Source organism: Centruroides vittatus, unplaced genomic scaffold (genome assembly GCF_030686945.1).
Source record: "Centruroides vittatus isolate TY-2023 unplaced genomic scaffold, ASM3068694v2 contig_970, whole genome shotgun sequence".
Classification (NCBI taxonomy): Eukaryota; Metazoa; Arthropoda; class Arachnida; order Scorpiones; family Buthidae; genus Centruroides; species Centruroides vittatus.
Window position 1 is genome coordinate 1,487,361 of NW_027122643.1, and position 15,931 is coordinate 1,503,291.

At 23.0% G+C, this 15,931-nt stretch overlaps 1 protein-coding gene across 2 annotated transcripts in view; it reads right to left on the reverse strand.

Annotated features, from left to right (window-relative positions):
• Nucleotides 1-15,931, reverse strand: part of LOC136985426 (cell adhesion molecule Dscam1-like) — a 125,367-nt gene that overhangs the window by 45,663 nt on the left and 63,773 nt on the right. For both annotated transcript variants that reach the window (XM_067282704.1, XM_067282705.1), the window contains exons 3-6: nt 11,414-11,575; nt 4,585-4,734; nt 4,234-4,351; nt 3,576-3,751 (exon numbers count right to left, since the gene is read on the reverse strand). In XM_067282704.1, coding sequence (XP_067138805.1) covers nt 3,576-3,751; nt 4,234-4,351; nt 4,585-4,734; nt 11,414-11,575 — 606 coding nt within the window. The remainder of the gene's footprint in view (nt 1-3,575; nt 3,752-4,233; nt 4,352-4,584; nt 4,735-11,413; nt 11,576-15,931) is intronic.

Below are 15,931 nucleotides of genomic sequence, written 5' to 3' on the forward strand. Positions count from 1 at the left end.
TTTTATTTCGAGATTTAAAAATCTATTTTCCTATTTATAAATTAATTAAGCTTACTTTTTTATCTTATATAAAATATATTTCTCAATTTATTTTTATCCATATCCAAAGTAAATATCTTAATATTAAGATGAATTTAGCTTATCATAAATACAAAACAGCTTACGAGAGACCGCGAATGTCTTTTCAGATATTTTTTTAGATATACATGACACAAATTCGCTTTCTTTGAAATTTCATTCGTTATTTATAGAGTTTTTAAAGTTATTCCTTTAATTATTGTCACTGTCGACTTCAAAATGCACTTACTTGACATCCTTTTATCGTACATTAATTAGTTTTAATGTCAATAACGACGTCGTCGAAGGGAATAAAATTGTCATTTGAAATTTATTTTAGAATATTTTTCAGTAAAATCAATCTAAAGAACAAATGACGCGAGAATTTAATTAGCCAAATCCTCATTTTAGATCGTAACTTTAATCCATCCTTGCTTATACGAAAATACTTTAAACAGTATAAACTGATCAGCAGTAAGCATTCAATTTCTGTGATCGCTTATTTTGTCAAGCTAATTTTTTAATCCCAATTATTTTAATTACATTTTATATTAGAAATTATAATTAAAATCACGATTATTCTAATTTCTCAGATGATAAACAACAACAATTTAACAACCAGCATTTTTTTTATTCTGTAGAGGTAAAATACTGATGCTGCTAACAAATTCTGAATTTTTTAAATAAAAATAAGGAAAAAGTAATGGAAGAAAATATTGATGACTGGAATTCTTACAGTTCAACAAGTTTCCTCACACATATCTAAGTACAAATTTTTTCCATTTCTTTTTTAAATTATATATTATTTATTGAATTCTTTACATTCCAAATGGGGATTTTGTCAGTTCTATCCATTGTTTAAGTTAATGAAAAGATATTTATTTCATGTAATCTTTGCGTGATTTCTGTTAATAATTTTTCTCTTCTAGTAATTCTGATTTTTTGCTACCAAGAAAATCAAAAATTAAAAAATTTTCTAATCTACAAAACGAAAATTAACTTATAAAAAATCGAAAAGTATTATTATAAAAAATAAAATCATTTACTTATTGTTTCTCATAAAAAATTATTAATCTGTTAAAAATTTTTCGTAGAATACACAAACTTTAATTAAAATTAAAAAATTGAATAATAAAATTTATTATTCTATCACAACTCTAACATAATGACCAATGTAATATAATAAATAATATCCGACTTGTAGACTTAGGGTAGGCCTGCCATTAGTATACACCTGTGGGTTAGATGATCCTTGTGACTTAACCTTTCTTTATAAAATTGTAGAGGTATTCAGTAAATTGTTCCCTTATTTGATATGAATGATGAAAGTAAAGAAAAGGATCATTCATAATCTTAGGGTGTGGTTTCCAAAAAGTTTATGGCATCTAGAAAGCATAGAGATGAATACTTGTTAGTTGTGGATACAGAATTCCTATGTCTCAATGGATAGATGTTATTTGGCAACCTATAGATAGATCTAATCAAGTAAAAGTCTCTCGTCGAAAATTGATAGCAGGTGGTAAGTTTCATTGTTTGTCATCATTAATATCAAAACAACTATTGTGGATAAGACATAAATAAAAGAACAACAAATGATGAATATTTTCTTTTCTTTTACTCAATATTATCCATTTAGTAATTATAATTATGATTATATTCTTTTATAATAAAGATATTCAGGTTATAATACACAAAACGGGCACTAATTAAAATTATATCATCATCTTAAGTAATTTTTATTAAATTTTATAGATTATTACCTTAAGCAATTAATATTATGTTCGTAATTTTTATTATCAGTTTCCTTTGATCATTGAGTTTTATTTATATATATGAAACTTTGATTCTTCTATCGCAGTTATGTATGTTGGTAATTAACTTTTGTCTGTTAAAATTTGTCATTAAAAAATAAATTTAAGTGTTTAGTACAGCGAACAAATTCTCAGATAATAATTTAACTTTTAAATTTGTTTTTTTCAGATAGAAAAGCATTCAGACAACAGAAATATAGGCTAGAATATAATCAAAGAACATGAGTAACAGGTTAAAAATTTCAAGTATAGCAAAGGAAGAAAAAAATTAGATCCAGGAGTAATTCGATTCCCTATAATTCGAATTTCTCTTTGACTTTCATTTTATAAGAAGCAATTTAAAACAATCTTCGTGGAGCAAATAAAACAATTTCTCTTGAATTTAAACTCTTTATAGTTTCTTTAACTTAAAATTATCCAAAGATTATCTTTCATAAAGATATAAATGTCTAAATTATATCATTTATTAAAAAGTTAGGCAATTATTTAAGACAGAAAAACTATAAATATATCTCTTTATAATATTAAAAATATCATTATCTCCTCGCTAACGATAATTTCTCGAATTATTCGGCCACTCCTTTACTATTTATGGTTATAATAAAACATTAGCAGCTTATATTATGATTCAAAATAAATCAAATTGGTAATTTAGAAGAGAAATTAATTTTTTTAAAACAAAGTTTGATATTTTTATTTTTAAAAGTTCTTTATTTAAATAAATGTATCCTATGTGTATAATTTAATTGAATGGTTTATGAAAAATAAAAACAGTAAAAATTTTATTGTAATTGTATGTTGTCAATGAACATAAAGTTTCTATAACTCATTGTAAAAAATTCAAAAATTAGCGATTTAATAAGGAAGTAACTAATCCAAAATACATTAGAAATTACTTTATTGAAGAAATGCATAGGAGAAATGAACTTAAATGGTATAATATTATGTTAGACTATCCTTTTAATAATAATTATATGTTATCTAATATGCCGTTTACAATCAAGAAATTTTTTATACAACTTAGATTAAATACCAAAATGATTATAGTTAATAATAGAATTTACGAATTTTCTAAAATAACCTGCTCAAGATACCAAGATTTATTTACCAAATATTACATGTTTTGTGAGTGTAAAAAGGGACACGAACTAAGAAACAAAGCGAATTTAAACCAACTAAATTTCTTTAAAGAAGAAAATCAAATGTATCATTTATTTCATGATGCAAATTTTGTAATGATATACAAACTATACAATCATGCAAAAACTTTTTGTAATTAACCTCTTTAAAGTTATAAGTACTTGATCTGATTCAACTAATGAATGTAATAAGATGAACTGATGATACCAAATGATATTATTGTTGTTATGATTAATGTGAATACAATGTAATAACACCCTGTAATAACAGGGTACGGCCTAATATGACTAATAAATTTATTATTATTATTATTACATATTACATGTTATTATTGTAATTGTATGAAGTCTTTAAATTTAAATGCAATTTTTCTTCTATCAATTTAAAAGTTTTTAATTGGCTAAAAATATATATGATTTACAATTAAGAAAAAAAGTGATTAACGCAGACTAAAAATAACCTTTAGAAAACAAATAGGATAAAGTTAAACAATATAAACCACAAGAGAATGTGCAGGGAAGTTTTGCAGAATTAAAATTAAAGTTGATGCTATACATGGATCCTTACCAGAGACAATGAGATTAGTTTCAGCTCTGTTTTCACCGGCGCTATTTTTGACAATACAAACGAATTTTCCGCTGTCTTCCATTTTTGTTTTTTTAATTGTCAGGACTCCATGAGATATCCAAATACGTTTCCCTTCTACTATTTGACTTAAGGTGGATCTGACTTCTTTCATCCATCTTTACACAGAAAAGAGAAGCTGAATTTTTATTTGAATTCATATTAATATTTAAATTGTTTACTTGTATGAATACGAAAATTCATGAAATAATGAAAGCTTATATTAAATATTTAATATACAAATTTTTTACGATCTTAGAGTACACTTTTATTCTATTTATTTACATTATTTTTAATAATTAATGTATAATCATATTTAATTACATTTTAAATCATTTAAAATTCGTTATAATTTCAAATAAAAATTGTTCATTATTTTAAATATTAATACATAATTTTGAATTTCTAAACTAGAAAACAAAATATTAAATGTATTATTATTTCTTTGCATTCTTAGCCACAAATAATAGATATAGACAATATATTCTTACCAATATTATATATTTATATTATAGAAATATAATAATTGTTTATTAACTTTAAATAATTTAATATTATCTTTAGTTAACATTTTTAGAAGTTAATTTTCTATATTTCTCACTTATAGGTCGGTGCAGGATAGCTTTGTGCTACACATGGAAGCTGCGCTGTTTCTCCTTGAGTTACTCGAAGCTGAGATAAGTTAAACGTCACTCTGGGTAATGTGGAAGTATGTGGTTCTAAAAATGCAAATATATTGAAAAAATATTATATTTAAAATTTCTGCTGAGATATATTTATTGCTAGAGTATATAAAATATATAAGTAAATTAAACTGGAGTTTCTTTCTAAGACCATGAAAGATCTTAAAGTAATTTTTTGTTTTCGCGACAAAAAAAGCTGAGTTAGAATAAGAGCTGAATGAAGTATGCTGTATGAATGACTTTTCTAGTGAAAAGTGAAATTCAAATACCTGTCACGACAATTTTCCCGGAAGTAGTGCTAACCGAATATTCTCCTGTCAAATGATGACGTGTCTTGCAATGGAAACTTGACGTTCCATAGGATTCGACTGTTTCATGTAGTAATAATTCTCCGGATAACAGTACCATGTATTTATTTTCTGTAAAAGAATATCGTATTTTTTTAACTTTGATATAATCTACTAATATCAAAATATCTTCATTAATATGAATGTAAAAAGTTAAAATAATTATAAATTAAATTATGAACAATCTAACTTTATTATAATTTTATATATAATTAAGCAAATATCCCAAGTTGTTCATAAATTTAAAATTTTGTAAATAATTAATTAATCAAATATTAGAAGAATTAAAAGATTAGTATACTAAATCAATAGAAAATAAATTTATGAGTAAAAATAGCTAAATTTTCGTTTTCAATTAGTTAATTATCAACGCCAAACTTTTATTTTTTAATAAATTAGAATCCTTATTTTCATAAAATAAAATCAAATAGCAAGACTTCTTGAAATCTCATAGAATATGTTGAAAATGTTCGATGACAGGTTAGATTGAGAATGTCATTATTGGCAATGAAATTTAATGTCAATCTTACTTGTTAACATAACTAGTCAAATTTTACTAAACATAACTAGTCAAATTTTACTAGTTCTAAATAGGAATACAAAATATTTTTAACATACGCTGTGTATGACTATAATGTTTCTTATAGCGGAAATTATTTTCAATAAAAATTCTATCTATAAATGCAATTTTCTAAAATTTCATTTTTAAATCCTAGAAATATATTTTATTGAAAATGATGATAAATAGTCTTCATTTCATATATCTAACAATCCAACTATTATAGAATTATCTTGCTTTCTTGAATAAAGAACTCAGCTCTTCAGTACTTTCTTATACTAAAAAAAAAGAGCAAGCTTAACTTATATCTACTTGATTCAAGCGAGTTATGTAATTTATCTTGATTTAATTCGATTTTTTTGGTATAGAATTTAAATTCCAATGTCGTTTCTATAATTACACAGTTCCAATTAAATAAGCATGTTATTAATTGTAACTAAATTGCTATTTATCTTTTCAGCAAATTTCTGTTTTTATTGTCATGATATTCGAGATACTATTACGCTTGGTTCTCTTTATGAAAAAAATACTTATATTTAAGTAACTAATTATCTGTTATTAATGATCTTAAAATTATCAAATCCAGATTGTTTCTGTTTGTTTTGGAAATAAAATTTATAAAAATTCTTGTTTTATCATCCTTAATTATTTTTATCCAATTTTAATTTTTTTTTCTCTTTTTATTTAATTCTATCGCATTAATTTTTAAAAAATGTATCGCATCTTACACAGATAAAATCGTACAAATAAATGTTTACAAAGTAGTATTACATATATAACTAAGGGGTATCTCCTCTTGTTTTTTCCTTTTTCAATACAATTTTTTTAAATCTAAGTTTTATTTAAAAGCTGAAGTTGAGGAATTTTTATGCGGTAACAAAACTAAATCGAATACAATATAAATTTTTCTAATTTAATATATTTTCTTTTTTTTAAAAAAAACTTAGTTTAGAAAAACTAGAAATGAATGTAAATCATCAAAAAGTTGTAAACACTTGTCAGAAATATCAACACTATAGAATATGTGAAGAAGAGGAAAAAAGTACAGTGAAGTATTTGTTGATTTCCGTTATTTCACAACCCAATTTTTACTTTATTCAAAGAGAAGTGGAAAGACATACAGCAAGACAAAAAACTTATAAAAATTCCAATCCTGTTCAAGCCTTGAGATATAATTTTAAACTATTACAAAGACAGAAACTTCAAAGATCATGTTCTACGAAGTGCAACTAGAATTGAAAATTTTAAGAATCGCTAGTGTTTTTCACATATTTTTTTTAATAAAAAAATTTTAGATCAAATTTTACTTTTCTTTATTATAGCTATTTTGTTGCCATATTGGACGAAAATCCCCTACCATTATCCTGTGTTCTATTCGAGTAAATTTATATCATTATTACGTTATATCTCTATTACGTACCCTTACAAATCATCATTTCTTTATTGTTACAAAATGATGACGAAGCTATTACGTTACTATTATTACATCTATAAAGAATAAAAAGGTTAATCTCCAAAATATCACTATTTCTGTTGATAGAAAAAAAAAGAAAAGCAACAAATATGCGATAAAAACATACAATTTTTAAAAAAAAAATATGTTGTATATATATATATATATATATATATATAAGTAATAATGCTGAATAATATTTTTTAAACTTATACAGATAATTTTCATATTTAATAATGTTTTCGTCTTAAAATGTTACTTTTATTAAGAAATAAAGGAACATGCATAGCCCCTTCCTTCTTACTCCTATGGGAGGAAAATCTATATTTTATTCTTGCGACATACCTAAACGTAAACTCACGTTTACTCAACACCATATATAAACATTAGTTTATAGATCACTAGCATATCTTTCTGCAAAAATCTATCAGAAATATAATCGAATTTTTCTTAACTTTAAGGATTAAATTTTAAAAATAATAATGTTTAATACTTTAAGAGAATTATATGATTATATTTCTCTATATTTAACCGATTGAGTTTAATTAATTAGTAATAATAATAAATCATTTATTTTCATTATTCTTTGTCACGACTTGACCTCTTTTGATGCGGAATGTTTGAATACCTAAATGTGATTATCTTCGTCTGTTTGTTGGAAAATGTTTTAAACATTACAAAATTACAAGAATTTCATTTATCATGAAAGGAGTTTCGGCATTTATCTGATTATTATCAATTAAAAATCAGTAGTTTTAAATGACATATTTTTGCAAATATATTGAAAACTTTTTAGAAATTTTCCAATTGATAAAATAAAAATTGTTCTTCTTTAAAGTATAGATTTATAAAAAATAACAATTCAAAAATTCGACGAATTTTCTTGCAAAAAAAAAAATCCATAAAATCCATAAGAAACGTGAAATAAAATCCAAATAAACTATTTAACAAACTTTCTAAATATAAAATTTAATGTATAAATTAAATTTTAAGACGTATTTAAATATTGTTATAAAAAGTAAACTTTTAATTCAATATTTTAATACCTTTAATAATACATAAAAGTCATTTTATAATATAAACGTAAGCTTACGTATTAATAAATTTTAATGCTTATTATTTTTCATTAATTTAGAAAATTTTTCATTAAATCATTAAAGAATAGAGAATTAATTATTCTGCAAATTTACCTCCTAATGTAATTATTCAAAAATAAAACTTAAATACTATAATAAATTATAAAATAATTTAAAATGATTAATTGAAGTTACTTGCTTCGTTTCCTATCATATTTTTATACTTAGACCACGTTTTTTTTCGAAATAAAAATTATTTTATGATTAAATTTATAATAAATATATACTACATTATATATTTTATAGAAAAGTATAGTTAAAAAAGCAAACCAAAACAGTATTTACTGTTAAACACATATAAAAATTAATGTAATTTCTTATCCTCAGATAGATTATTACTTAGAACGTATATTAACAGGCATTATAATTTACGATATACGGTTAATTCTATGTGTTTATATACAGATAATATTAATGAACAGATCTACAACATGATATACATATAATAATAATCAATGATAGAACATTGTTCAAGTAATGATAGGTTTACATAGATATAAATCATTTTTAATATTTAATTTGAGTTGTATGGCAAGTTAATACGTATATGTATACACATAGATATACAATATAGAAAATATATCTATGTTAGAAACTAATATAAGACTGTAAGCTGGAAAGAGATTGAACCTATACCAAAATAGCAGTGTGTTTTCAAATAACAATTTAAAAATTTATTATAAGATTTTATAAAATAAAAATAAAAAGTATTTATAAAATCATTCTTATTAATAATAAAAGAATTAAAGTAAACTTGTATATGAATTTAAGTATACATTAGAAAATATTCAATTTTAATTTAATTATTTATTTATTTATTGTTTACTTAAAATCTATTTTAACTAGAAAATAAATAAATAAATAACATAAGTTTTTATATAGGAAATAAGATAATCTATTAATCACAACTTGATGCTTAAATTAAATAATATGCAAAATTTAATTTTAATAAGCTTAGATTAATTCATTTTACATAAGCAATTGTTTGTTATAAGTGATTTGCGAATAATTGTAATATTAAATTGTAAAATATTTTAAAATTGATAGCAAGTAACTGTCGAAAATTACGAGAAATATTAATATATATATTTAAAACACGACATCGATCGAGTCAAACTATTAATTGGAATACCCTATAAAATATGAAAGATAATTAAAATTTTATTATATATTCTATTGCCAGCAATTTTTATCAATAATAATCAGATGGATATGTAATTGCCTTACTTTAAAGACAATTTACTGTTTGCTTAAAGCAATTTCATATTTATATATCGCATATTTATCATCCATATCCATGAAAATGACATTAAGTTTTAGAACTTAGTAAAATTTATTTTTATTTTAATCATCATTTCTTAAGCATTTCCAATATATATGCGAAAAAAAGAAAATCTGATAAATTTTATTATTGATGTTACATATCACACTTACCTTATCTAACTTGATTTTTATATAAAAAATAAATCGTTCTTTTTATATATATTATATACACAACCAAAAAGTATTGTTCTAGCAAATGTTTCCTCGCTATAAACTTTGTACCTCTGGTAGTAAATAGCCATCATTAAACATTTTATGACAAAGGCGCTAAAAGCTTTAAAATACGCGTAAAAATTAATATTGCAGTATTTCCTTGCAACATGTATTAAATTCGCTTAAAGTTGGTTCTCCTAAGTGTTCTTATCTACAATGTTTTTATGTTAAGCTGAGAGTAATGTCAAAACACACAATATCCTTTCAGCAAGAACGATACTGTCAGCCACTAACGGATATAGGAGAAAATCGGTGGCATCCAGTTAGCGATAAAACTCCGTCTTCTGGAGAAAAACTGTCGCTAAACTAATAAAATCTCATCCGACATTGTTTCATGTTAGAAAACTTTGAAGGTTTTTGTTCAAGTTAAGATAACTTTGGATTTTTTTGTCTTTTTATTAGTATAGGCTATATGGAGTATCGACGATCGATGACACTAATTGAACCGTCAAGTGTAGCAATGTTATATAAAATAGTCCAATATAAATATATATTAATTTTTAAAATTAATACAATCTTTATTTAAAGGAATAAATCCAAAATATTTCTACCTAAATTTATAAAAACAAAAAATCAGATGCAAGTATTTTAAATTTTTAAGAGCTGATAATACAATAAAAAATAAATTATATTACATCAGAAACACACTTCACAATAAAGTTTATTGACATTTTACTTATATAAGTAATAATATCGATAAATTTTTATTGTGGACAGTGTTTTTATAAAGCGATATTCATCAACTGGAGCGAATAATATATTGAAATATATTGAAATAATGCTGAACAAATGATGTTAAAAAAACAAATAGATACGGCACCTTCGATAATTCGAAATTCACTTCTTACTACAAATCTATTTTATTTTCTAAGATCGGTCAATATAAAAAAAATATAGTACTAACAATTACGACTTTGCGAGCGTGAAGATACTGAAAATGATGTGTGAAAACTTACCAAAATATTTATTTAATATCCCATCTCTTAAAATATTTACTTTACTTATATTTCAAACAAGGATTTCAATTTGTTGTTTTTTTAAATAAAAGATTCTTTTAAGTGAAGAGATTTGAATAGAAGATGTTATAACTTGTTAATTTGCTTTTACTGCTTTTGTTATACTTTTAAATTAAATGTATAGAATACATTATTATATATACATCCTCTTTTGAATGTAGCTTTACTTAGATAAAAATATATTAAACACGTAAAATTATATGTAAAGTTTAAGTTTGTTATTATAGATATTTTGGTTTAATGTTTCAATAATAAAGATTCGACTTTAGAAAACTGAAACTTTATTTAAAATTCTACTTTTAAAATATATAAAATTTTATATATTCTTCATCTTTAGAGAAAGATTTTAATTTCTTATTTTTAGAACTTTCAACAGCTTTTTTTTAATTTAATTTTTGGTTTCTACAATATCTTTTTCTATTACTTTGAAATATAATTAAAATTATATATTCGAATACTGATTGATCGTCAATTTTTTTTCTTTTAAAAAAATTATTGTTACACTAAGCTATTTAACTTCTTTATTAAGAAATTCGTTATAATGAAAGTGAAAAACTGAAAATTATATTAATTTTCCCCACTTTGGAGTTTTTCGTATTACATTCATTAAACGACATCCATGATCATTCAAATTTAATTTATCAATGCCAATCTGTTAAATTCAGGAAGATTAATATCTTCAACAATTTCTTCCGTGAAATTTTTTCTTCCTCACAAATAAATTTATAATAAATACTCATAAAGATATAAATTAAAAAAATTTAAAAAAACCATTTTTTATTTACATTAACTTATTACGTTTATTATATTTTACTTATTATAAAGAATTCATTTTTAATAACTAAATTTAATTTTTTAAAAGATTCATTTTTACTTAATTAAAAATAATAACTATCATTTATTTATATCATAAAAGATTTTAAAATAGAAGCGTTATAAATACAAATTTATTTGCTACATTTTATACTGTCATCCGTTTGAATTTATAAAAATTTCAAAGTAATTTTGAAAAATAATCGGATAAGACAGGATGTGTAAAACATTTACTTACCTTTCTCTTCAGAGTAAGTATATGTGACACCATCATCACGAAGCCATGAATCTACGCTGACATATTCTCGTACAAAAGATGGCAAATGACAACGAAGAACAGCAGTGTTTCCACGAATTATAAATTGATCGTATACGTTGGGATTATAACGCTGATGGACCACTAACAAAAATAAATAATACCAAAACTCTGAATAATTTCCATACTCAGTTCAAAGGTTACAAAAGTTCTTACATAATATATCAAAGAGCATGTATTATCCAGTAGTTTTCTAAGTATTTTGTTATTAATTTAAAATTAAATTCCTTACGTTAAATAAATAAATAAACTGGATAATGGCTCAAATTAATAATACAATAAGAGAGAGAATGAAGAGAATTAATACAAAATTAACATAAACTCTACTTGTTCATTTCTATCTGGAACATCTTATTGAGCTTATTAATATGTTGTTGTTATATTCTATTTAATATACCGAAATTACTTACGAAATTATTCATTTGTTTAAATGAACGAACAAACATGTTCACTAGGCATTGTTATCACGACGCTGTTTGCTTATAATAAGTTAATTTGAGCTATTTTGCATCAATCACTTTCAAATTTTGCAAAGTCACGCAAGCAGAGAAATTAATAAATATCCAAAGGTAATCGTTATCTCGAAGACATCACGTATTACATTTTAAAATGCGTTCATCTGTTGGTCAGCCGTTTTCAAATAAATTGTTGACATTATTTGTTTACTAAAAATTGCTCTAAGAATGTGTCTGTCTACGTAAATAAAACACGAATAAATTTATTATTTGGCACAGTTCTTGCATACGCTTCGTAAAGCAAAATTTTTTTAAACAAATAATGATTATTTTTTAAATAAAATATGTTGAGAAAAAAAGAAATTGATGAATAACTCGCATCTTTCTTAAAGTTTGGATTGAATATAAATTATAAAACGTTACATAATTTATTTTTACTTTGTTTATGTTGATGGTTCCTTAATAAATTCGACATGATGAATACGGCGAGGATAAGATGAATGATAATTAATCTACTATAATTAATATACAAAATATAATTAAAAGGTTCAATATAGTTAAAGCTAATTATTTTACCAATATTGAGAGTATCGTTTAATTATATATATAGATTATTATTTTAAATGGAGATATTTGCAAGAAAAAAATAAAAATAAAAATAATGTAGTAGCCTTAAGCGTAGCTGTAGCATGATCAATTTTCGATAGCTAGAAAAAAAAAACAGATAAAAATGTGTTTAAAGGCTACATTTTTAAATAAAATGGTAGAAAATTATCATTTTTTAATGCATACGTAATTTTAAGTAATAGTAATTAACAAAACCGTTCATATGATTATTTGATTCATTAAAATTTATTATCTGGATATAAATAATTATTACTTTTCTAAAAAAGGAGTTTAAAGTTTTACTTAATTTTTGTTAAAATTAGAAAAAAAACAAAATAAGAATGATAATTTAGAAAATGTGAGAATTTTATATAACTTTAAATACAGTTTTAAGTATAATTTCTAGGAATCCCATTTTACTAATGTAAATATATATCCATCATTAAATTTTTATTTCTCGGCTTAGAAAAATAAAGTAAAAGCATTTTGCTGTTGTATACCCAAGTATTTTACATTAAAAAATAAAAAGAAAAAACATTAGTAGAGAATACAAAATAAAATCACTTTAGTTTAAATATGAAATAAATGCAATCTGTAATTTTTTTTCTTCCTTTATAATTTAATATTTTTTAAAATAAATTTTAAAATAATATTGGAGTATTTTACTGTCTAAAATAGCAGAAAGCATTCATAATGAAAGTATAAGAAACATACAAGATATGGATTATTTTAAAAGCTGCTTAATGGGTATTTATAAAACGGGATTATTTTGATAGCTTTAGCACAAGAATCTACAGATAATTTAACATCTCTTTCGAAAGAAATCCATCTGCTATTTCCCACCATACAGTGAACACACGCAATGTTCTGCAAGATTGGAACCTGGTAGATACTGGAAAATAAGATACAAAAACAAAAAAAAAATTGAAACTGACAAAATTATAACAAATAATGGAAGTGTTCTCTCGATAAACTAGGTTAAAGATTTTCTAAACGTATCAAAAAGAATATACAACGTTCGATTTCTAAGTTAAATTTATGAAACGGCGATGAAGATTATTTTATATTCTTATTACATTCCGGATAGATACAAATATCGCATATTTTTTCTCTTAATGCAATTTTACCAGAGTATTTTCCTAGATACCGACGAGATGAATTTCTTTCTAATTTTATTGCTTTCCATTAGGTATATATCATAAGTTTGAACTCCTACGGTATGGATAAAGTACACAATACAGAACATTAAGGCTCCATTTTTTTTTTTTTAATAATAGATTGAAATATCGAATTTATAAGAAATATTCTCAATTTATGAATTATTCATGAACAGATCTCAATATTATTGTTTAGATTAGATTCATTTGAAAAAATAGTAGAAACAAAACTGTATTTTCTTAATTGAACGTTTGCTATTATGTAATGCTTTCGAATTGAGTTTCTATATATTTGATTTATTTATTGATGTTTTTGATGTTATATTATTTGTTAGAAAAATATTTTAAATTTAAAAGTTTCTAGAAAACTAAATAAGAAATTTGAAAATAAGAATTTTAATTCACTTAATATCTTATGTATTCTATCTAAGGATTATAGATAATGTATAAAAAAATTTTATTTTCAATATAAATTAAGCAATATAAAATTAATACGAGTTTAACAAAGAAATTTATGTATATAATTTTTAAAAAGGCTGTCTAATCTGCTATTAATATTCACCATTTTTAATAAATATAATAATAATGTTCTGTAGAAGGAAGTTTCATTTCCTCTGAAGAGCAATTTCCGTCAACGAAGTTTCTGTATTTTGAATATACAGATTGTTTCTCTTAATTAATCCTAAATTGAATTCAAGAATTAAAAAGTTTTCGTTAGAACTATTTTATATGGTTCGGTGGAAAAATATAATTCTTTAGATAAATCGACTGATAAGTATACATTGGTACAAGCTTTAACACATTTTCTTACTCATTAAATTTAAGTTCCTCTAATAAAAGTTTCATTTATCGACAGGAATATATTACTAATATAGGCTAAGTAGTTTCGAATTTTATTATCAACTTTGACATTAATAAAGGCACTAAATTTGAAATAACTTCATATTTTGCGAATTAATTTGTCAGTTTAACTAAATTCTCATTTCGTGAACTAATTCGATATAAAAGTTTAAATTCGTCTACAGAAACATAATTTTGATTCTAATCTTTAAGAAAAACAATAAATAAAGGCTATTAAATTATTATTTTTAAGAAATAAAAATTCCTTTTAAAATTAAACTATAAAAAAATTTCCAGTGCTTTGATTTATGAAAAGGATTTGTCAGCATCAATTTAGTTAAACACACTTAATTTACTAATAACTTTAATCGTAATAAACTTATCAATCAAATTATTATTTTTGAATAAGTGCTGTCATTTTAATTAATTTATGGAAAATTCTCATCAATATTTTGTTGCAATTAGCAAATGACGTAGAATTTGTAACACGTAAACTTAATTTTATACGTACATTACACTGAAAATATTCTATATTCCAGAAATATAAATTTAAAATATTTTATTTAATAAATATACTCTACTGATTGAGTAAATTAAAAAGTATAATTATATCTTTAAAACTTTCTACCGTAAATAATATCTTATTTTCTAGAATTTTAAAAATATTATTAATTTAAATTATGCATCGCTGTTTAAATTGCATTAGTAGCAAGTTATAAATTTAAAATATTGCTTGGTTGAAACTTAAGGAACGAAAATCATAAATTATTTTAAAACAAAGCAAAAATTTTAAATAATTTCACCAGATTCTAAACTATGCAGTAAATTTGCAATAATTTGTTAAATCTTTAATTTTTCCACCCTCAGATTTTCTAGATGATTTCACTTTATTATTTTTCTAAGTTGCTCGCATTCGTTTTGGTGTTGCTTGAAAGCTTTTGTCACGATATTTCCAAATAATCTATAATTCACATTTGATAAATCTCCTTTTCCAATACACGTATCTTCCTCTTTTTCCAATTGAGAACATAAAGAAATAAACGAAAATACAAAATCGAACTTTTGTAATCATATGATTATGCATTTCAACTAGAGTATTCATCAATTTTATAATAGTTTCTGCCACTCATTAGTCTCCATGACGTTTAATAATTATTTTTTTGTTGCAACACTCTTGATTATGCTGTTTTGACTTCAATGAATTATAGTTATTGAATTAAATTGCTGTAAATGTAACTTTTATCTACATTTATAGAAAATTACAGCAAAAATAATGATGATAATAAATTTACCACAAAATAAAAATAAAATTTATCAGACGTTATTGTGATTCATCTTAATCAAAATCAAGTATTTGTGATTATTTTTAATATATTAATTTA